Genomic DNA, 23,116 nt, shown 5'->3' on the forward strand with positions numbered 1-23,116 from the left:
CCAATAGACCCCTACCTAGCCTGGGAATCTCCATGTGCAGCGGGAGCGGCCCAAAGAAATGGCAAAAAAGACAAAAAAAAACCTTACATGTTGGAAAACTAAACCAAAAAAAAAAAAAAAAAAAAAAAAAAAGGCTAGGAGTATACAGCTGAACAGATGAAACACTGGCTACCACCATGAAAACAGCCGGTTGATCATTATACCTTTAAAGTTAATGGTGTTCCGTTTATAAGGGAATTCGGGACTTCATTTGTGCTTGTGTGTGAAGATAAAGGCCAGCAGTTTGCCACCAAGGTAAATACGCCATTTCATTTGTATGAAATGTGTTATACAGCATCTGGGACACTGGTAAATCCAGTGAATTGCTCAGAATTATTGTAATCAAGTCCCATTTTGATTATCTGGTCTGACATTGCCACTGGGAGTTTGTGAACAGGGAACCCGTTTTAAAAACTGTTTATTGAAATACGGTTCACCTACGAGACTATTCACCAATTTAAACGGTACAATTCAGTGATTTCTGTATAGTCCCAGAGGTTTACACTCATTACCACATTCAATTTTGTAACATTTTCATCACCCCCCGAAAAGAATCCACATGTCCCTTTTCTATCATTCTCCAGTCCCTCTCCCTAGACCCTGGCAGCCACTGATCTCCTTTGTCTTCACAGATTTCCCTCCTCTGGACATTTCATAGGAACTGAATCCTAAAAATGTGCTTTGTGTGATTGGCTTCTTTCACATAGTGTGTTTTCAAGATTCATCAGTGTTGTAGCATGCATGAGTATTTCATTTCTTTTCAGGCTGAATAATACTCCACGGTGTGGATGTATCACATTTTCTTTAGCCATTCAGCCACTGGTGGACATTTGGGTTCTTTTTTTTTGGTTTTTCTGAGTAATGCTGCGATGAATCTTCATGTACAAGTCTTTTCTTCATTTCTCTTGAGTAATGTACTTAGGAATGGAATTGCTCAGTTAGATGGTAACTTTAGGTTTAATGTTTGGAGAAACTTCAAAACTGCTTTCAAATGGTAACTTTAGGTTTAATGTTTGGAGAAACTTCAAAACTGCTTTCAAAGCAGCTATACTGTTTTACATTCTACAGGCAATATGTGAGGGTTCCGATTTCTCCATATCTTTGCTAACATTTGTTATTTTGATTATAGCCATTTTAGTGGGTATGAGCGGTATTTTATTGAGGTTATGATTTGCATGTCTAATCATGTTGAGCATCTTTTCATGTGCTTATTGGATATTTGTGTATCTTCTGGAGGAAGGTCTGTTCACACCCCTTGCCCATTTTAAAATTGTGTTATTTGTCTAATATTGAGTTGTAAGGTAAGAGTTCTTTATATTTTCTGGATACTTGGCTCTTATCTGATATATGATTTGCAAATAGTTTCTCTCATTCTGTGATTTGTCTTTTCACTTTCCTCATGGGATCCTTTGAAGCACAAAAGTTTTTTTTTTTTTTGTTTTTGTTTTTTTTTTGTCTTTTGTCTTTGTTGTTGCTGTTGTTGTTGTTGCTATTTCTTGGGCCGCTCCCGCGGCATATGGAGGTTCCCAGGCTAGGGGTTGAATCGGAGCTGTAGCCACCGGCCTACGCCAGAGCCATAGCAACGCGGGATCCGAGCCGCATCTGCAACCTACACCACAGCTCACGGCAACGCTGGATCGTTAACCCACTGAGCAAGGGCAGGGACCGAACCCGCAACCTCATGGTTCCTAGTCGGATTCGTTAACCACTGCGCCACGACGGGAACTCCACAAAAGTTTTTAACTTTGATTAAGTCCTATTTGTCTATTTTGCTGTTGTTGTCTGTCCCTGTGCTTTTGGTGTCATAGCTAAGAAACCATTTTCCAACTTGAGGTCACAAAGATTTACTCCTATGTTTTCTCTTCCTTCTCCCCCACCATGTTTTCTTTTAAAAGATTGATTATTTTAGCTCTTGCATTTAGGTCTATGGAGTAGTCTTTTTTTTTTTTTTTTTTTTTTTTTTTTTTTTAATTGTCTTTTTAGGGCCGAACCAGGGCCAAATGGAAGTTCCCAGGCTAAGGGTTGAATTGGATCTGTAGCCACTGGCCTACACGACAGCCACAGCAACACCAAATCTGAGCTGCATCTACGACCTACGCTATAGCTCATAGCAATGCCAGATCCTTAACCCACTGAGTGAGGCCAGGGATTGAACTTGGTTCCTCATGGTTACTAGTCAGATTCATGTCTACTGAGCCACAATGGGAACTTCAGGGGTAGTCCATTTTCAAAGTTGTTTTTTTTTTTTTTTTTGTCTTTTTAGGGCCACACCCATAGCATATGGATGTTCCCAGGCTAGGGGTTGAATTGGGAGCTGCAGCTGTAGGCCTACACCACAGTCACATTAGATCTGAGCCACGTCTGCGACCTACACTGCAGCTCACAGCAACTCCAAAGAGAGGCCAGGGATTGAACCCAGGGCCTCATGGTTACTAGTCAATTCATTGTGTTGGGCCACAATGGGAACACCTGAAGTTGCATTTTAAGCCCTTAATTTTGTTTATTCGATGCTGGTTTTCAACAATCACCAAATCAACACAACCATCTTTCTTTTAATGTGGTTAATATTCTTTTTTTGTGTATATATCTACTATCTTCTTTTATTGAACTACATACAATTTTTGTTGTATGACAATATTTTTAAATGGGGATGAACTGTGTTTACAAATTCCTTAACATTAACTTATAAGCAAAAACATTTAAATCCTCTTAACTGTGTTCTGATCCATTTTTGGTTTGAAAGGTGGGAGATTATCCCTATATCTGGCATCAATAGATGGGAGTGTTTGTGAGGCTGAGTCATCTTTTGTCATGCAGCAGGAGAGACTGTTTTAGCTATAAAGAAGAACTTCCTGAGACCAAGCGTGAGTTGGTCTCACTGGTTACGTGAAAGGCTGGGCAGATAATGGTATCAAGGAACAATGTGCTAAAAAATAATGCTGCTCTCAGCATATTGGAGATATTCTGAATCGTGCAGTGCAGAGGTTAAAGTTTCAGGAATCCCAGCTTGGCTATTTTGGGCAAGTTACATAATTTCTTGGTGCCTCAAATCTGCACCTTTAAAATGGCGATGCTAATAGTATTTACCTCAAAAGATTGTAGTGGGGATTGGTTAAATTATTCTAAGTATAATGCTTAAAACTGCAGCTCTGCAGAGAGAGTAAAGAGTCAATATTAGCTACTATTATTACTCAAGCTTTCCCACTAACACACTAGAGATATTTCTTTCATAAATTTATGTAAACCTTTTTAAGTCAACATTTTTTTTTTTTTTTTTTTTTTTGTCTTTTTGCCTTTTCTAGGGCCGCTTCCCAGGCTAGGGGTCTAATCGGAGCTGTAGCCACTGGCCTACGCCAGAGCCACAGCAATGTGGGATCCAAGTCATGTCTGCGACCTACACCACAGCTCATGGCAATGCCGGATCCTTAACCCACTGAGCAAGGCCACCGGATCCTTAACCCACTGAGCAAGGCCAGGGGTCAAACCCACAACCTCATGGTTCCTAGTTGGATTTGTTAACCACTGCACCACGACGGGAACTCCTAAATCAACATTTTTTATCATGTAAAAGCAACATATAACAACAAAAGGGGGAAAAGCACCTACAATCTCACTACTTTGATCCCACTACTAGTCATTGTTAATACTTCAATATTTTTTCTTCTAGTCTTTTTTTCCCCTCTGCATTCTATGTATAAATTTCATGTATACATTCCCACTTATGACTGAAAGCCTTTTGTACCTGCTTCTATTTTGGCTTGTGCAAATTCTTGACTGGAATGTTTTTTACTCACTTTTTTATTTTGGTTGCACTTGTAGCATGTGGAAGTTCCCAGGCCAGAGATTGAGCCTGAGCCATGGTGGTGACAATGCCAAGTCTTAACCACTAGGCCATAACTCCTTTCACCCACTATTTTTATTTTTACTATTTATATATATATATATATATATATATTTTTAGGGCTGCACCCATGGCATATGGAGGTTCCCAGGCTAGGGGTCGAACTGGAGCTGGAGCTGCCAGCCTACACCACAGGCACAGCAATGCCAGATCCAAGCCCTATCTGTGACCTATACCACAGCTCATGGCAATGCCGGATTCTTAACCCACTGAGTGAGCCCAGGGATTGAACCCATGTCCTCAGAGATCCCAGTCAGGTTCGTTACCACAGAGCCACAATGGGAACTCCCTTACCCACTATTTTAATAAATAATTTAATAAATCATTTAAAAAAATCTGGTACTTCTACATTCTTTTCAAGATTAAGCCCTTTTCAGTCCATTCTCCTTCAAAAGTTCTGCAATTTCTCTAATCCACATTAATCCATAATCATATAAAGATTACATTCCAAGTGAAAATAACTGCTCCCCCCATCATCAGCCAAGTCCCCAGATCTCCCCACTAAATGCTCTTGTAGGTGACAGGGTGGTTGGTGGACCATGTGGGTGGATGGAAAGGTTAGCCTTACCTGACTCAGTGGTGATGGGCAAAGAGAAAAATGTGTCTGAATAGAGTGGCTTTGTGAATTCCTTCAGGTTCTCATCAAACAGCTGGGTAAAAGCCCGGATGCTGATTCTGAAAAGGAAAGCGATTTCTTTAACGGCATTGTCGTGGCTGACCACAGTAGTGCTGCCTGGAGAATGTTTTCAAGGAGGAACAGGCTGATCACCTGGTCATATGTTTGTCAGGTACAATGTGAGTTATGAAATCAGATAGACCTGGGTTCATGCATTCATTCATGCATTCTTCAGCCCTTCCTGTGTGCCCGTCCCTGTCCAGGAACTGGATAAACTGCAAAGAATAAGTCTCTATCATCTCGAGGTTGCGTTCTCTAGTGTTGAAAGTCAGACAATAAACACACAAATATGATGTGCCAGGTGGTGATATGTACATGAAAAAGATTAGACCAGAGTAAGGGAGATGGAAAGCAGTGGGGACAGGGTAAGTGGGACTGCCTTATTCAGTGTGGCCAGTGAAGGTCTCTTGACAAGACATTTGCACAGAAATCTGCAGACAGGGAGGAGCCAGGCCTGCCGTCTAGGCAGAGGGAACAGCAGTGGGAAAGGCATTGAGAGGAGGGACCAGATAGGCCCAGCCTGAGGAGGAGAAGGGTGGTCCTCAGATGTGAGCTCAGGTCATCTGAAAGAACTCTGGCATCACCGAGAGAAATGGGGAGCCAGACTGGGGAAAGGGGAGCAGCCCTGCCTGGGCTGTGTGGGATTTACAGTGACACTGAGACATGGATTTAGAACTCTTCAGCTGACATTTGGAATTAATTCCAAATGGTCAAGAGAGCTGCTGAGGCGGTTGTCCATGTGGGATGGTGCCTGGAGATCAGCTGGCTCTCAATTTAATAAAGAGGGAAATGCAGCTATTTAAAAGACTGAGCTGTAACCTCAGCCTGGATAAAAAGCCTATTGTCCCCAGCCTAGGACCTAGGTCTCATGTTCTCTGGGTGTCAGGCCCAGGCTAGAGAGCTGCACTAGTGTCTTGGGGCTCTATCTTAGGAAGCATTAGAGATCATTTGAGATGATGGACCAGGATGACGACAGAGAAGTCTTAGAAGAACGAGATCATTGACTTCAGATTTAAAGAAGCTGCCTTCTAGAAGAGGAAATAGACATGATGACTTTTCTTTTTGAATGCAGAACTAAGCTCACGAGGCTGAAGTCATGGGGCAGTGTGGTTTAGGAACATAAAATCACTTCCTAACATCTAGAGTCTGAGCTGCCTCTTAGGTAGTGATCTCCTAGTCATGGATGGGGTTTAAGCAGAGACTGGAGGGGAACAAACTCTCAGGAAAGCTGGAGGATGAGCAGCTTAACTTAAAGACTGGCTTGGGCGACCTCTTGAGGTCATTCTATGCTGAAGACTTTAAGACTGTAGGTTTACTGATAGAGTATCAGGCTTGGTTTACTTGGGAAAATTTTTTCTAGTTTAATTAATTAATTAGTATTTTTTTATGGCTGCACCTATGGCACATGGAAGTTCCTGGGGCAGGGACTGAATCCAAGCCACAACTGCAACCTATGCCACAGCTGTGGCAACACCAGATCTTTTAACCCATTGTATCAGGCCAGGATCAAACCCACACCTCTGCAGCAACCCCAGCCACTGCAGTCGGATTCTTAATCCCCTGTGCCACAACAGAAACTCCTTTAGTATTAATTTAAATCATACGAAAGTGGGAGTTCCCATTGTGGCTCAGTGGTAATGAAACCAACTAGGATCCATGAGGACATGGGTTTGATTCCTGGCCCTGCTCAGTGGGTTAGAGGATATGGTGTTGCTGTGAGCTGTGGGGTAGGTGGCACATGTGGCTCAGATCTTTCGTGGCTGTGGCTGTGGCCAGCAGCTGCAGCTGTGATTCAACCCCTAGCCTAGCAACTTCCATATGTGGCAGGTGTAGCCCTAAAAAGCAAAAAAAAAAAACAAAAACAAAAAAAACAAAACAAAACTATATCTCTACATCTATATATATATATCTCATATGAAAGTGAAATGGAAGAATTTTTTTCCTTAAAAAAAAATCTATATTTGCTTAACCCAAACTATTTGGGCATGTGCTGATGTATTACCAGGCCAGGACAAATTGTTCTGACTTTTGCCCTCACCTTCTAACTCATGCTTGGGCCCAAGTATAATTCCTCAATATCATTAACATGATACTGATCCACCATACCTATAATTTCCATCTCTAAAGGAACCTCCCAAGTCAAAAGCTGTACTTCCAGGAAACGCAGACTGTGGATGGAAAGCTTGTGAGATGTTCCCAAAGGGAAACAAGCAGTCAACACATGTTAAGTGGGAGGGAGGAGTTGGTGTGTGTTGCTGATGTATTGTATCTTTGGACAAAGAAAGAGTCTTCCAACGAAAAGAGTTTCTTTCACTTGTAGAGTGCTCTGTAAGTGTGAAGAACTTTCACAAACATGATTCTCTCTGACCATCTCCGACCTCTCTAATCTAAGAAGTGTATTCGCTTCAGAGATTTGGAAGCTGAAGCTTGGGGAGATTCTGTGTCTCACTGAAGACCTTAGAGAAAACTGACAAAAGAAAGTCAGACTCAGTATTTTCTAATTCTTAGTCCAGATCTCTTTCTCTTATTTCCTCTTGGCTGAATTAAACCACTTTGGTTTAACAACAGTGACTCATATTGGAAAGACAGAGAAAAGAGCCTGAGCTAGGAAGCAGTGGGGCTGAGGTCTAGCTCTCACTGTCACTGATTAGTTCTTGATGCCTTCGTTTTCTCATCAGTAAAAATAAAAGCATTGGGTAAAACAATCTTGATGCCTTCGTTTTATCATCAGTAAAAATAAAAGCATTGGGTAAAACAACCTTGCCAGGTTCTGCCTTGGCATTTGAGGAGTCACGGTGTAAACACAAAGTACAAAATGAATCCAGATGAATAAAGGCCTTTAGAAACCCCGGAAGGAGATAACCACCTACTACTATAGGCTCGGCTTAAAATCCGTGGGTCAACAGGAAGTCTGCCCTTAAAACCTTTCCAAAAATGGACACCACAACCATATTCCCAGCCCAGCACTTAGCACCTATTTGGAATCCTGTCCAATCCTATCTTCCTGGTTTTGTTTTTCCCATGACCCCTCTATATAACCCCTACTTTGAAGCTGAACTGTCTGCTCCTCTCCAGTCTGTGTATTTCTGCCCCTGCATCTTGATTTCTGCACCTGGAATCTCCTCTTGCCTCTATCTCCATAGTTGCAAATCCTTCCCCATTTTTCAATGCCCAGCCTAACTAAATGCTCCTCCTCTCTCAAGAAGCCTTCTGAACCTTCACAGCATTTATGTACCTACACCCCTTAGTCCTTCCACATTTCTGCCTCTATTTTACAGACATGTCTTCTGTGTATGTTTATAAGGTCATGTTAATGCACTGATATCAGAGAGTAAGTTTTTCAATTTTAGATGTGTACACCATCAGAATTCTCTATCACAAAGCTATGGACCATGGCATTCCACTTTCTTCATTTGAGGAAAATGAGGTCAAGAGAAGCTGACCCCCTGATCGTGGTCACATTGCTGTTCTATTTAGAATAGAAAGAAAACCAGATCAGCACTTTCTTAACCTCCAAATTGCTTCTCACCCATCAGGATCCGTCTGTTTTCAGTGCTACTCATATACCTGAATAATAGGAACTCAACAACGAATGGGAACCCATTATACCTTGATTGACATAATAAACTTGCATATCAGCTGAACCCAGCATTTTCCGTTTCTTTCCAATCCTAATTTTTCTTTTTCCACGTTCCTTCCTGCCCATCTAGTCTCTCTGGAAAAAAGATGCCTGATAGCGTTGAGGGTCGCCACGGTGATTATCATCCTCAGACAGGCAGAATTCTGACTGCCTTGGAGCCTGGGTTCAGCAGCTACCACAGAGGCGGCCACTGAGCACAAAGCTCTCCATGCTCTTAGCAAGCATTATCTGCTCAGCATGCTTTTCACAGGACTGAACCAAATACAGACAAATATAAGAAAGCTGTGTCTTAGAAAACAAATAAATATGACATGAGTTGATTAAACCATAATAAGAATCGATAACTCTTCACAGAGCGTTTTTCCTCGTCCCCCTGTTTGTTCATAAACATTTAATGGCGCCTCTTTGGTGCCAGCTGCCTGCCACATGGTTTTGTGACCAGTGTCATGTCTGTCTCCCCTATCAGACCTGTGCTCTCTCATGGTCTGGTGAAAAGAGTAGGTAATTAAACAAAGGATTAAAAACTACTGGTTGCTGGAGGATTAGAGGGATGGAGAGACAGGGTGCTGTGGAAACAGGGCTGAGGGCCCAACTGTCTGGCTGTGGGTTAACAGGGGAGGTGCGGGGCTAGCTGCGAGTTGAGTTGGCTTTTGCAGTGTGTGAGGGAATTCCCTGGTCAGACGGGAGAGTGGAGGGCATCCCAAATAAAGAGAAAAGAAGGTGTGATGACTCAGAGGTGTAAGAGAGTGGTGTCAGATTTAAGGGAACTCCACGGAAAAGGCACAATGAATAGGCAGAATGTACTTGGGGCAGATGGTGAGAGACAGGGCTGGCGGGTGGGTAGAAGGCAGGGTGGGGGTTGTGTGGGCCCTGCCCTGGAATCCTCACTTGCTCCTGGAAATGAATGGGAACCACTGCAAGACCTTAATCTAGAAGGGACAAGACTAGGTTTGACTTATCACTTCCTTGAGGCCTCGGGACAGCCCTGTGATGTTTCTCCGAGGAGGAAAGTGAGGATTAGAGAACTGAAAGCCCGTTTACAAGGTTACATGGCTAAAAAGTGGCAACCCTGGAACTCAAGCTCTCCCTAGGATCTGGGCTGCTTTCATGGACAGGAAGGAGTGTGCTGGGAGACAGGGGGGCCCGGTCCAGCTGTGAACTGCTTTTTATTCTCTCTCTTTTAAAGCAGTAATGTGCCATGAGCTGTGGTGTAGGTCACAGTCATGGCTCAGATCTGACCTTTCTGTGGCTGTGGTGTAGGCCAGCAGCTACAGCTCCGATTCAGCCCCTAGCCTGGGAACTTCCATATGCTGTGGGGGTGGCTCTAAAAAGACAAAAAAAAAAAAAAAAAAAAAAGCAAAAGAAATGTAGTAATGAGTCATCTCTCTCTCAAACAGCAAACAAACAAACAAAAACTGCCTCAACTTTCCAGCTCATGAAGAAAAAAACAGCCCTTGGGAGACGTTTGCTCAAATTTCCTGGAGCCTAAGTAACCAAGGAGCTGAGGCATCTCTTGATTGTCGCAGAAACTAAAGGATTCCAGTGTGCTGATATCTTTCATATTTATTTCTCTGCTGTGAGATCTCATCTTCTTCAGATAGGCTCTTCTTTTTTTTATTGTCTTTTCAGAGCCACACCTGTGGCATATGGAGGTTCCCAGGCTAGGGGTCGAATTGAAGCTGTAGCCACCAGTCATAGCAATGTGGGATCTAAGCCACGTCTGCAACCTATACTACACTTATAGCAATGCTGGATCCTTAACTGAGCGAGGCCAGGGATTGAACCTGTGTCCTCATAGATGCTAGTCAGATTCGTTTCCACTGATCCAAGATGGGAACTTCTCATGGGGCCTCTTCTTGAAGCAAACATCACTAAGGTTGTGTGTGCTTACTCTGGAGGTGCCAACCTTGAACAGGTGGGGATAGTTTTGTGGTGAGTCCCGGGCAAAGGTAGCTATAGAGAGTGCCTGCCCAAAGTGAGTCCCCACTTTTAGGAAAACGGTTAGGCTGCATTTTTGATGCTAGGGAGGGGAATGTTCTCAGGCCTGATGCCATATCACTATCTCCTTTTGGGGCCGGCAGAAAAGTTTCTTCCAAGATTCAGGGATGATATTCAAAATAAGACCTGGGCACTGACCAACCAGAATGGACTCTGGCCCATGGAGAAAACATGAATGGCTGGATATCAGTTCTGCCAACACCCCACAGAGAAGGCACATCCTCTATGGAAGTATTAATCTTAGGTGCCTGTGGTCTTATATCCAAGATGGCAGTCTAGGTTCTCTATCTCTTGGGGACTTTGGTTTGGGATGCTGTGTACGCTTCATACCTGCTTTTGGGGAGCACAGTGTAGATGAAGGGCAGAGCCAGTACCTACAGCTGAAGGAGCCTCCTGGCTGTAGTAGGGCTGCCTGGGGCTGCTCCTTTTCTCCTGCCAAGTGACTGGGAGGAAAGGACACTTCCATTCATGAAGGGGCCTTGCCCTCCAAGGGTTCTCTCTGGACCAAGGAGCACTTTCATCTTGTTATGCCTTAGAAGGTAAATAAATAAGTGTACTCCCAGTCCTGGCTAAAAGTGGAAAATAGAACTTATTTCTCAAGTCTCCCTAAACTCAGTCTTTCTATTTGGACATTTTCTCAGTTGTTAACATAGTCAATAAATTGTCTGATTCATCCTAGAGACATTTTAGGAGATAGAACAACCTATTAAGAGGCTTCAGTTCTTCACATAACGAATTGGAGCTTTTGCACAATGCCGAAGGCCTTCTTTACACATCACCTATGAATGGAGGCAGGAACACCACATTTATAAATTACTTAGTAAAATGCAGAGCACTCTTATCACGTAGGTTATTAATCTACAGGGGCTCATGTGCATCAGATGCCCAGACAGCTGAGCGCCCAGTGATGTAGCACGTCCCTTCTAGCAAAATGACAGTAATACATCTAACCTGTAGGCCGTGCGAGGCTTCAGCGGTCCGTCACAGAATTTTTGCTGATTGGGATCACATTTTCCACCCAGGCTCTCCATCTCTGCTCCAAGCTTAATGTTAAAACTCTTCGAGTTGCTGTCAGGACTTTCGGCACATTTGCTGGCAAAATAATCAGTCTGATACACGCGAATGGAGGCATTGTGCCTGTATTCCAGGTAGGAGGGCAGAGGGTGCTGTTGTTCTGGCTTCAACTCATCGCTGCCTGGAGGGAGAAAACCCACAGTGAAGGACTGACTTTCCTTTTTTTGGGGGGGGGCTGCACCCAAGACATATGGTAGTTCCCAGGCTAGGGGTTGAATTGGAGCTGCAACTACAGCCACAGCAATGTAGGATCCAACCCATGTCTGTGACCTACACCACAGCTCTCAGCAATGCCCGATCCTTAACCCACTGAGCAAGGCCAGGGATTGAACCTGCATCCTCATGGATACTAGTTGGGTTCGTTACCACTGAGCAATGATGGGAACTCCTTTTTTAAAAAATGTCATATTAATATTTATAATTAGTAAGAGCTGACAGATATATTATCGATTATTTAAAGAAGATTTCTTTTACTCGACAGCCTAATAAATATACTATTACTATAATTATATGTATATGAAGAAAGGGAGAAGCATTGCAAAGAATGTCTAGCATACAAATACTTAATAAGTTTTATTTTATTTTATTTTTTGTCTTTTTAGGGCCGCACCCATGGCATATGGAGGCTCCCAGGCTAGGGGTCAAATCGGAGCTGTAGCCGCCAGCCTACACCACAGCCACAGCAATGCCAGATTCTTAATCCACAGGGATTGAACCTGCATCCTCATGGATGCTAGTCAGATTTGTTTCCGCTGAGCCACAACGGGAATTCCACTTAATAAGTTTTAAAGACGTGGCAAGTTACAGAAGCAGGACTGATAATACAACGGGGGGTGGGAGGAGGAGGGCTCTCAGTCAGTGAAGGACTGACTTTCTTGTGACTTCAGTGACTTCTAACTAGGTTTCTGAGGCTACCTCCTCACCCACTATCTCTAGTCATCCCAAGAGTACAGAATCTGTGATCTCGAAGGAAGCTGTGAAATTTTCCCAATGAAATTAAATTCACTTTTTTCTAAAATGATTAAAAAATAAATCATATATATACAAAATTTTATATATGCATACTCATCTACACTGACACACACACATACATACACACGCTATCATTTTTCTAGGAAATAAAATCTGTGTGTAGGAGCGGATAGCTCGTGCATCAAATGACAAGATGTCCCAAACTCCAGAAAGTTGGACACTCCCCATTGTGAGAGTCAACCCACTCGACAAGCTCCCTGCCTTGCCAACAACCACTGTAGCTGAGCTAATAAGGAAATCCCTATGACCTGGGAAATGGGGAAAAGATAAGAGAAATCAAGTCTGAGGCCAGAGCAGTCGCCCCACAGACACGCTCCCCGTGCCACGCCCAGTCTGATAACTGCTCCGTGTCCTGCTCTGTTATCTTGAGTAGTTTAATCCTGGCTCCAACTTGGCCCCTCATGCAGAACACTTCCCAGAATTCTCCCCCTGTCCACCCAGCCTGCTGTGTGTTTTGGCACAGCAAACTCATTCTGATGTTGGCTGGAGGAAAGCATAATTAGGAACAAAAATATTATAGAGATTGGATATCATTTTATTTTTGTCTTCTTAGGGCTGCACCCACAGCATATGAGAATCCCCAGGCTAGGGGTCCAATCAGAGCTGCAGCTTCTGGCCTACATCACAGCCACAGCAACTATCATAGCCACAGCAACGTGGGATCTGAGCCTCGTCTTTGAACTACACCACAGCTCTCGGTAATTCTGGATCCTTAACCTACTGAGCAAGGCCAGGGACTGAACCCTTGTCCTCATGGATACTAGTCAGGTTTGTTACCACTGAGCCATGATGGGAACTCTTGGATATCATTTAGAGTGAACTTCAAGGAGTGGTATTTTGGGGGTTCACTGCATCCTGGACTCTTATTTAATAAAATTTCCTCAAAATAAGTGGATCTTAGAAATATTATCTTGCTGGCAATAGTTAAAGGGGAAGCTTGCCTTTAGGAAGAGTATATATGCTGTAAATAAGATTTATATGAGATGCGGAGTTCCCGTCATGGCTCAGTGGTTAACGAATCTGACTAGGAACAGTGAGGTTGCAGGTTCGAACCCTGGCCTCGTTCAGTGGGTTAAGGATCTGGTGTTGCTGTGAGCTGTGGTGTAGGTTGCAGACATGGCTTGGATCCAGTGTTGTTGTGCCTCTGGCATAGGCCAAGGCTACAGCTCCTATGTAACCAGGCTAGGGCCTGGGAACTTCCATATGCTGCAGGTGTGGCCCTAGAAAAGACAAAAGAAAAAAGCAACCTAAAAAAACATTTACATGAGATGGATTGTTATCTGATATGACCAGGGGAGCAGAGCCCATCTCCATGGACATCAATATTTGAAACCCACCAGGCTGGAGAACATCAGGCTGAATTCTGGGTTATGACTTCTTTTTGGCTACTGCCTTATAGTCAGGTAGCAAAACACTGTCTTCATTTCAGCCTACTTAAATCTAAAGTCTCGCCACAGTTCACCAATTTATCTCCAATTAGGATTTTGAGGAAATCTGGGATGCACCATTGACCCTTGAAATTATTGAATTAATTACACATAACAAGTTTTAGTGCAAGTAAATAAAATGTAAGAGCACATAGTGAGACTAAAATACTATTTAGCCCCAGTATTCGTCAGGTTTAAAGCTTTGCATTGCCCACAGATAGGTTAAACTAGTCAGGGATGCTTAAGAAACTCCAGTGTAGCACCTTCAACAATTTTGAAGAATATAACACATGTAAAATATATTAACATCATTCCAAACACAAACATCTATTCTGGAGAAATAACACACAAGACCTCAGTGGCAAATACACATATGCACACGTGTGGCCCCAAACGCAACATTCCTGCACATGATTTGATGGTTATATGAAATGTTTTTATAAGAATTATCTGGTATTTGCCTGTTCCACAGGGATTAGGTAACACTGAATAATTGAGTAGACTAAAGAATGAAACATATGGAGTTCCCATTGTGGCTCAGCAGTAACGAACCCGACTAGTATCCATGAGGTCTCTGGTTCGATCCCTGGCCCCACTCAGTGGGTTAAGGATCCGGCGTTGCCATTAGCTGTGTTCTAAGTCCCAGACAAGACTTGGATCTGGTGTTGCTATGGCTGTGGCACAGGCCAGCAGCTGCAGCTCTGATTCAAATCCTAGCCTGGGAACTTCCATGTGCTGCAGTGTGGCCCTAAAAAAAAAGAAAGAAAAAGAAACAGACTACCGGATGAGTGGTGAAGAAAATAAATTGAATGTCAATACATGCAGTGCACTTCCACCAGTGCCTGGTATATAGTATGGGCTCAATAAATGATGATTGTTGTTATTACTGTTGTATTTGCTATTATTATTATTCACTCATGCAATAATTAAACCCAGCAGGTTATAGGCTTCATTGCTGAAAGAGCCTTTGAATAAGTTTTTTGTTCCACCCCTCTGCATCCAGCAGAGACAGAGTGGAATGATATAAAGATTAAGTTTTCTACTTTCAAAAAAACTTGCCACGGAAGAAGCCCCCATAGTGACTTTTGGGAACATAATCCTATGTCTTTCAGTAGCGCTAATTCGTGATCACTTACCATCAGCCTCTCTCACCACCACTGTGAAGTATTTCACAGCTCCATTTGTGTCGCTGAACCAGCTGCAGTTGAAAGTAAAGTTGATGGAAGATTTGCTAATCAGCACATCCTTTTTATTCACACGAATATGTGGAGGTGGAGGAGGAGGGCCTGGAAGAAGGGTAGGGAAGGAAACAAGAAGGGTCACAACTCTAATTTCACATATAAACAGTCAGTGAAATGAAGGTCTCCACACACCTACATCAGACTGTGTGTGTGTTTAATGCTTGGAATCGAGAACCTCCTCCTCTCCTGAAGGGAAGGAGAAGCAGGCAGGAGGAAGTGATTTGCCAGCAGCGCATTAAACATAATGAAGGAGGCAGCTCCTCAGCAGGATTTCCTCAAGTTGTAGCATCAAATTGCTTAAAAGCTCTATTATGGCTCTAACTATAGCATGCAAAGAAATGTATTTAAATACTAACTTGTTCAGGTACTTGAAGATCATTTAACTTGTTTACTGCCAGGAGGCGTTACACAGGGAAATGTTTCTGTTTCCCAGAGCCTTTTAGGTCTTCCCCAAGGACAACAAGCTCACGAATGTGGAAGTGAACCACACGTCCTGTGCACAGGAGTGATAGATACCACAGAGAAAGGCGCACACTCAGTGCCTGCCAACAGGGATACTTACGGTCTATCATGGTGATGGTGCTGTCTTCAACCACCTCGCTGGTCATGCCAGCTGACTGCACCTTGATGGACACCAGGTACCTCTTATGGGGCACTAGCATCATGATGTTGAGCAGAGATTTTTCTTTCTCCAGCTTTCTGGAGAACTCAACTTCTTGAGTGTCCATTTTCCGGCACTCAATGCTGTACCCATCAAAGTCAGAATCGGGAGGAATCCAGGAACAGGAGATGGCCGTGGAGTTCTGAGGTCGGCAATGCAGGTTTTGAATCTTGTCTGGCTCTAAAGGAGTGAGAGGGAGAGGAAGGGACACTTTTCACAACGGTTTGACATCTTTTAACTCCTTTGGCTCCAACTAGCTCAGAGATCTAAATAGATCATTCTCAATCTTCATGTGAATTGTTTTTCATAGTTCTTTAAGGGAATTTCTGCCTACTAGACCCCACTTTGAAAGACACTAAAAGTTGAAGTTCCTGCTGTGGTCCAACGGGATCAGAAGTGTCTCTGGAGCACTGAGATGCAGGTTCAGTCCCTGGCCTGGCACAGTGGGTTAAGGATCCGGCATTGCCCCATCTGTGGCACAGGTCACAATTGCAGTTCGGATCTGATCCCTGGCCCCAGAACTCTGTAGCCACAGGTGTGGCCAAAAAAGAAAAAAAGAAAAAAACAAAACAAAACAAAAAAACCCACTGAAAGTTAAAAGCACTGTTCCTTTAGAAAAATCACCAGGTGCCAACATGACTGGCAACACAAATGTACATGTGGGCAGTGAAGTGACAGAAGTTAGATAGAAGGTGGGACAGAGTGGCCTAGAGGCTGAATGTGCATTTGGGGTTGCCTGAATTCAAATTCTACTTACCAGCCATGCACTCTCGGGCAAGTGACTTCACATATCTGTGCCCCGTCTATAAAGTGAGGAAATTCACCTACTTCACATGGTTATTGTAATGACTCACTAAGGTGAAACATGCACAGCCACCCAGCACAGGGGCTGGCGTGGTCGTTACTCAAGAAATGCTAGTTTTTTGTTTTTGTCTTTTTAGAGCTGCACCTGAGGCATATGGCAGTTCCCAGGCTAGGGGTCGAATTGGAGCTGTAGATGCTGGCCTACACCACAGTCACAGCAACGCCAGATCAGAGTCACGTCTGTGACCTACACCACAGCTCATGGCAACGCGGGATCCTTAACCCACTGAGCCAGGCCAGGGATGGAACCCACACCCTCATGGACACCAGTTGGGTTTGTTACCACTGCTGAAACGCTGGTTCTTACAATAAGGAAAGTAAGAAATGGCACTGCTGACTTGTTACCCCCTGGGCTCTGGCTTCTATCTTCCTCTTCCTGTTCCTTCCCGTTCACAAGCCCAGCCCGAAGCAGTGATACGGCTGTGGTTCCCCACATATGCCCAACTCTTCCATCCCCCTGTGCTTGGTCACTCACTTTCTTCTGCCTGACAGGGTGCCTGACTCAGTAGGTAGCAGATCGTGTTTGTCATTGTGAGTGACACAACCGAGTAAAAGACTCAGTCTGAAAGGAAAAGAGCCACGTGACTGTGCAGGTTCACACCAAACTCTGTAGGCCACTCTCTTCACTCCCAGAGCAGCACCTGTGGCTCTGAGGTGGAGCACAACCCATCTCCCCCGGACACATACTTCATTACAGGAGTCCTTGTTCTCAACCCTCGGCATCTGGGCCACTGAGTGAATTCCTGTTTCACAGCAAAGTCTCCAAATGTCAGCTCACTCACAAGAGTTTAGATGAGGATGATTTAGGAAGAAAATCGAGTCAAAGATGTGGCTTTTGAGGCAAACAGTAATTGAGTCTTTTCAAACACGAACCAGGCTGTTGATTGTTTGAGCTCCCTTCAAACCAAGTCAGAGCTGAGACCCAGAGACATCTCCTCTTCTCACTTTGGAGAGTCTTTTAAGACAACCTGCCTAATCTATAGTTCTGATAATTCACACAAAGAATAACGTGGACATCTGCTTCGATCCCTTCTCTCAGTCCCCCTTTTCACCGCTCAATCTCACCTGCCTTCCAAGACTCAGGTCACATCTCCATTCACTAAGACATGAGTGCCTACTGTGTACAAGGTGCTCTCCTAGGGACAGTGAATGGTACAGACAAGAATAAGACGTTGGCCATAATCTCTAGGAAGGGGGATGAACCCCAAACAACCATCAACAAGGCAGAAAGAAGAATGAACCAGAAGAAATGGGGAGGAGGATGCTGTGGGGAGTAACACACCACATTCCGCTGCTGGTGTGCATAGTGGGCAGGAGTTAGCACAGCCTTTCTGGCAGAGATGACACCTTGCCAAGATCTGGGAAAGGCATAGTTTAGGCAGAAAAAAATCACCAACCTGGGCACCAAGGGTGGGGCTAGGAGGCGTGGGAAGGGGGCTGATGGCGCAGTTCAAGTTGTTCATCACAGCTGGTGCATGTTTGTTGGGCACAGCGCACAGGAATGATGTCACATGAGTATTCTAAACTTGTGTTTTGTTTAATCCTCTGTTATCCTAGGTGTTTTGTTACCCATAGCCAAACACAGTCCTAAGCGATGCAATTCTCAAATTCATCCCGCCATTCCCCATAAAACTCAGCACCAAGTCCCTCTTCATGCTGGCTGCTCTCCTCTTGGGAAAGCCCCACTTGGTAAACACCTCTCTTTAAGTTCTACCATCTGGGGCCAAATACAACACCCCAGATGTGATCTGACCAGCCTGGCCTCAAGTGAGCTCTTGACCTGAGCACCAGTGATTCGATTACAGAGCCCTCAATAAGCCACTGAAAATCCTGCCTGAGCTTGCTATACACTAAAACTCTTAGTTCTTTTCTACCTATTTCTCTCTTTCCCTCTCTCTCTTTTTTCTTTTTAGGGCCACATGTGCAGCATATGGAAGTTTCCAGACTAAGGGTCAAATTGGAGCTTCGGCTGCCGGCCTACACCACAAACACAGCAATGCAGGATCCAAGCTGCATCTCTGACCTACACCACAGCTCACAGCAATGCCAGATCTTGACCCATTGATCGAGGCCAGGGATTGAACCAGCATCCTCATAGATGCTAGTAGGATTTGTTTCTGCTGAGCCACAATGGGAACTCCATTCACGTATTTCTCTTGACATGCAACTACCTGCATGCTCTTTGGATACAACATAAAGCACAAGTTACAACCGTTGCAGCTTTAATGTTTGGCGCAAAATTTGACAGAACATTTTAAGTCAACTGTGATAAAAAGCATATGTGTACACACACACACACACACACACACACACACACACACACATATATACACTAAAAAAAAAACAGCTACTGGCTTAAATTTCTAATATTAAACTTCATATTTTATTGATAATCATAACTCTCTGATCTGATCTTAGAATCTACATTGGGTATTACTGAGAAATAAATATTTGGATTGAGGTTCCTACACCAAAAACTTCTGTTTCTTTGAGGTTTGTGGTATTTATCCCAAAATGCCTTGGGGAAGAAATAGATATCTGTTTTATCATTGAGGTATTTTCATCTTCAGGGTTTACAGCAATATGTCCTAACTGATTCCTCTGCTTCTAGTTTGCTCCTTTTGATCAATTCTCTGCATTGCACCCAGAGTGACTTCCTAAAGTGTAAATTTGATTATGATAATCCAGCTGCAAATCCTGCAGTGGCTTCAGTGGATTGAGGTTCAACGTCATAACCATGCCTCCCAACATTTTATGATCTGATTCTCCTAATCCTCACCTTTTATCCTCCAGCCAACTAAAACTCCTTTCTATTCCTGTCTTCTGTTTGGTTTTGGAATATTTTATTCTCTCTACCAGGAATACTCCTTACTTCTTTCCCTGTCTCCACCGGTGAGTCTTACTCCTTCCTTAAGTCTTCATGTGGATGGTTCTTCTCCTAGGAAACTCCCTTATATTGTGTCAGATGCCTTTGCCATGTGTTTCTCTAGCGCAAATACTTCCTTCATCACATCCTAAATGTCTTTTTAATGATAGTACCTCCCACTCAATTGAAAGCTCCACGAGGGCAGAGATTAGTTCTTTATTGTCCACTATTGCTAAAATTGAATAAATGAACAAATCTATATAGAACGTCTGCCTGAATTCAAACCTAACCAATCTCTAGGTAAAAATGTGAATTTATACCAAGCCCCATTGGAAGAAGATGTCTCAACACATACTTCCTTCCCCCATCATCCGAGAACCAAGAGTAGCAAAACATATCATACTTGTCCTCACAGATCCAAAAACTGGTTTGCTGTAGGTTTTCCAGGAATCACCACTGACAGTCTTGACACTGAATTGATAGGATCTTCCTGGACGAAGACCATACACGATGCGTCCTTCTGATTTTCTGTTGTTGTAGGGGTTGAAGACTGTGATGGCATCTCTAGGGAACCACTGCAGCTCAAAGTCATCGTAGTCTGTCCAGTCTGGAGGCCCCTTCCAGGTGATGGCCAAGGATGTGTTTGCAACATCGGCAAATGACATAAGACTGGGAGGACTCGGGGCTGTATGTAGGAGAAAGTGAAAAATACATAATCGCTTCTCTGCATGAGATATACAGATAAGACAGCTGAGTGACATCAGATGTACTTTTAATGTACTTCTTAGGAAGAGTTAATGCAATAATATAGTAACAGGAGCTTCCATTTATATAGTGTTTAGCATGTGTAAGACACTGTCCTCAAGTGTCTTTTTAAATCATTTTTAAAAGTATAGTTGATTTGGAGTTTCCGTCATGGCTCAGTGGTTAACGAGTCTGACTAGGAACCATGAGGTTAAGGGTTCGATCCCTGGCCTTGCTCAGTGGGTTAAGGATCTGGCATTGCCATGAGCTGTGGTGTAGGTTGCAGACGCAGCTCGGATCCCGAATTGCTGTGGCTGTGGTGTAGGCCGGCAGGTACAGCTCTGATTTGACCCCTAGCCTGGGAACCTCCATATGCTGCAGGAGCGGCTCAAGAAATGGCAAAAAGACAAAAAAAAAAAAAAAAAAAAAAAAGTATAGTTGATTTACAATGTGCCAATTTCTGCTTTACAGCAAAGTGAGCCAGTCATACATTCCCTTTCTTATATTATCTTCCATTGTAGTCTATCCCAAGAGACTGGAAATAGTTCCCTGTGCTGTACTGTAGGACTTCATTCCTTATTCATTCAAAATGTAATAGTTTGTCCTCAGGTGTTTTATATACATTTTCTTTAATTTCCATAACCAGAACTTTTTTATGAGGGTGATATGGAGCATGAGTGTGCCCCACACAGGTTACAAGTGTGAAAAGGTATTTAACTTGATATTCATTTATTTTTCATTTAGGGCCACACCTGCCTAGGAGGGCCACTCCCTGGCTAGGAGTGGAATTGGAGCTGCAGTTACAAGCCTGTGCCTCAGCCAAGGCAACACCAGATCCTTAACCCACAGAGTGAGACCAGGAATTGAACCCGCATCCTCAAGGATCATATGTCAGGTTCGTAATTCATTGAGCCACAACAGGAACTCCATGAGAATGTATTTAGTCCATCAGGTTTTGGGTTGTGAAGGCTAGAGTCCATAGACACTTCCATCTAATTACAGATAGCCTTGTTCATTGATTCCAGGGTAGCATATAGATATTAATGTTATCTGTGTGTGCCCAAGAAATAAGAAAATTAAGAAAGCACTGCTCAGAGGAACGTAATGATGATGATGCTCCCCATTTTATGGCTACAAAAGCTGAGGCTTAGAAGTGCTTGTGACACGCCCAGCTTCACATAGGTAAGTGGCAGAGCTAAGGACCTAGATCTTTTTACCCCAAGTCTGTCTCCTTTTTTTTTTTTTTTTTTTTTTTTCTTTCTGTCTTTTCTAGGGCCTCACCTGGGGCATGTGGAGGTTCCCAAGCTAGGGGTCTAATCAGAACTGTGTCACTGGCCTATGCCAGAGCCACAGCAATGCCAGATCTGAGCCGTGTCTGCGGCCTACGCCACAGCTCATGGCAACGCCAGATCCTTAACCCACTGAGTGAGCAAGGCCAGGGATCGAACCTGCAACTTCATGGTTCCTCGTTGGATTCGTTAATCACTTAGTCGTTATGGGAACTCCCCTGTCTCCTTTTTCCACTTTACTATAGGGCCTTCCCAAGGTCAGGGGCTAATCCATAGCACAGAATTATTGATTTTATTTCTCAGGAAGAAAACCCGTAATTGAAGTGCACCTTTGGAGGCTGCTTCCCACCAACCCTTGGCCATTGGCAACAGGGCTTCTTACCTGTTCTGCTCTCCCCCAGGACCTTGTTGCTGAGATCTCCACTGTGAGTTACCACACACAGCGTGTATTTCCTTCCGGGAATGAGGCCATGGAAACGCCACTCCGTCAGGTTCTTGTCTTTCCAGTTTTCCTTCTTTGTACCATTGGGGTTATAGAGAATCAGCTCATAAAAGTCAAAATCCCCAGAGGCTGGACTCCAGCTGAACCAGAGACTGTCTGTCATGTTTCGATTGGATCCTTTGAGGTTGCTCACAGAGGCTGGAACTTAAACAGAGGGAAAACCTTCACTAAAAACAAAAAAGAAACAAAGATATTTTGGCTCACAGGTGAAAACATGAGCTGTGCTGGGCATATAATAGTGAGCAGACCTATTGTACCGTCAGACTTTGTCTCTCTTTCAGGTCACTTGTGTTTAAGGGCATGTGTCTAAATTAGAATAAAACAAAACAAAACTGGTAGTGTCTTCTATATGCTGGCCAAATGGCCTCTGATAAACATAGAAAGTGAAATTTTCAGAAATGACTAATCAAGACTAGTCCAGGAGTTCCCGTAGTGGCACAGTGGTTAATGAATCCGACTAGGAACCATGAGGTTGCGGGTTTGATCCCTGGCCTTGCTCAGTGGGTTAAGGATCTGGCGTTGCTGTGAGCTGTGGTGTAGGTCACAGATGCAGCTTGGATCTCGTGTTGCTGTGGCTCTGGTGTAGGCTGACGGCTACAGCTCCGATTGGACCCCTAGCCTGGGAACCTCCATATGCCACGGGAGCGGTCCAAGAAATGGCAAAAAGACAAAAAAAAAAAAAAAAAAAAACAAAAACAAAAACTAGTCCAATTGGAGTTTCCATCATGGCTCAGTGGTAACAAACCCAACTAGTATCCATGAGAATGGGGGTTCAATCCTGGCTTCGCTCAGTGAGTTAAGGATCCAGTGTTGCCATGAGCTGCATCGTAGGTTGCAGATGTGGCTTAGATCCCGAGTTGCTATGGCTGTGCCGAAGGCCAACAGCTGCACCTCCAATTGGATGCCCAGCCTGGGAACTTCCATATGCTGCACGTGTGACCCTAAAAAAAAAAAAAGAAAAAAAAAAAGACTCATCAAAAATCATTTTTACCTTAGCTTCTAAAAAGCCCTGAAAGTGTTTATAAAAAGTTCCAGCCCCTTCCAGTCTGGCCCTTCTCACGCGTGGCCAACATTCTCTGACATCTCTCTCTAGGCCTCTTTTTCTCTGTCTTTCTGATTCTCAGTCTTCTCTCTCAGCACTTTCTTCCCTCAGATCTATATT

General features: G+C 43.7%; 1 protein-coding gene across 4 annotated transcripts in view; it reads right to left on the reverse strand.

The window, feature by feature from the left end:
* PTPRB (protein tyrosine phosphatase receptor type B) overlaps positions 1 to 23,116 on the reverse strand; it is a 124,232-nt gene that overhangs the window by 19,465 nt on the left and 81,651 nt on the right. For all 4 annotated transcript variants that reach the window (XM_021091988.2, XM_021091987.2, XM_001926867.8 and 1 more), the window contains 6 exons: positions 21,835 to 22,098; positions 19,823 to 20,104; positions 15,591 to 15,869; positions 14,924 to 15,073; positions 11,206 to 11,449; positions 4,509 to 4,615 (listed from right to left, as the gene is read on the reverse strand). In XM_021091988.2, coding sequence (XP_020947647.2) covers positions 4,509 to 4,615; positions 11,206 to 11,449; positions 14,924 to 15,073; positions 15,591 to 15,869; positions 19,823 to 20,104; positions 21,835 to 22,098 — 1,326 coding nt within the window. The remainder of the gene's footprint in view (positions 1 to 4,508; positions 4,616 to 11,205; positions 11,450 to 14,923; positions 15,074 to 15,590; positions 15,870 to 19,822; positions 20,105 to 21,834; positions 22,099 to 23,116) is intronic.

Source organism: Sus scrofa, chromosome 5 (genome assembly GCF_054392235.1).
Source record: "Sus scrofa isolate SSC_HxYL_T2T_F1_AM1 chromosome 5, Sscrofa_HxYL_maternal_Yorkshire_Landrace_v2.0, whole genome shotgun sequence".
NCBI classification, from domain to species: domain Eukaryota; kingdom Metazoa; phylum Chordata; class Mammalia; order Artiodactyla; family Suidae; genus Sus; species Sus scrofa.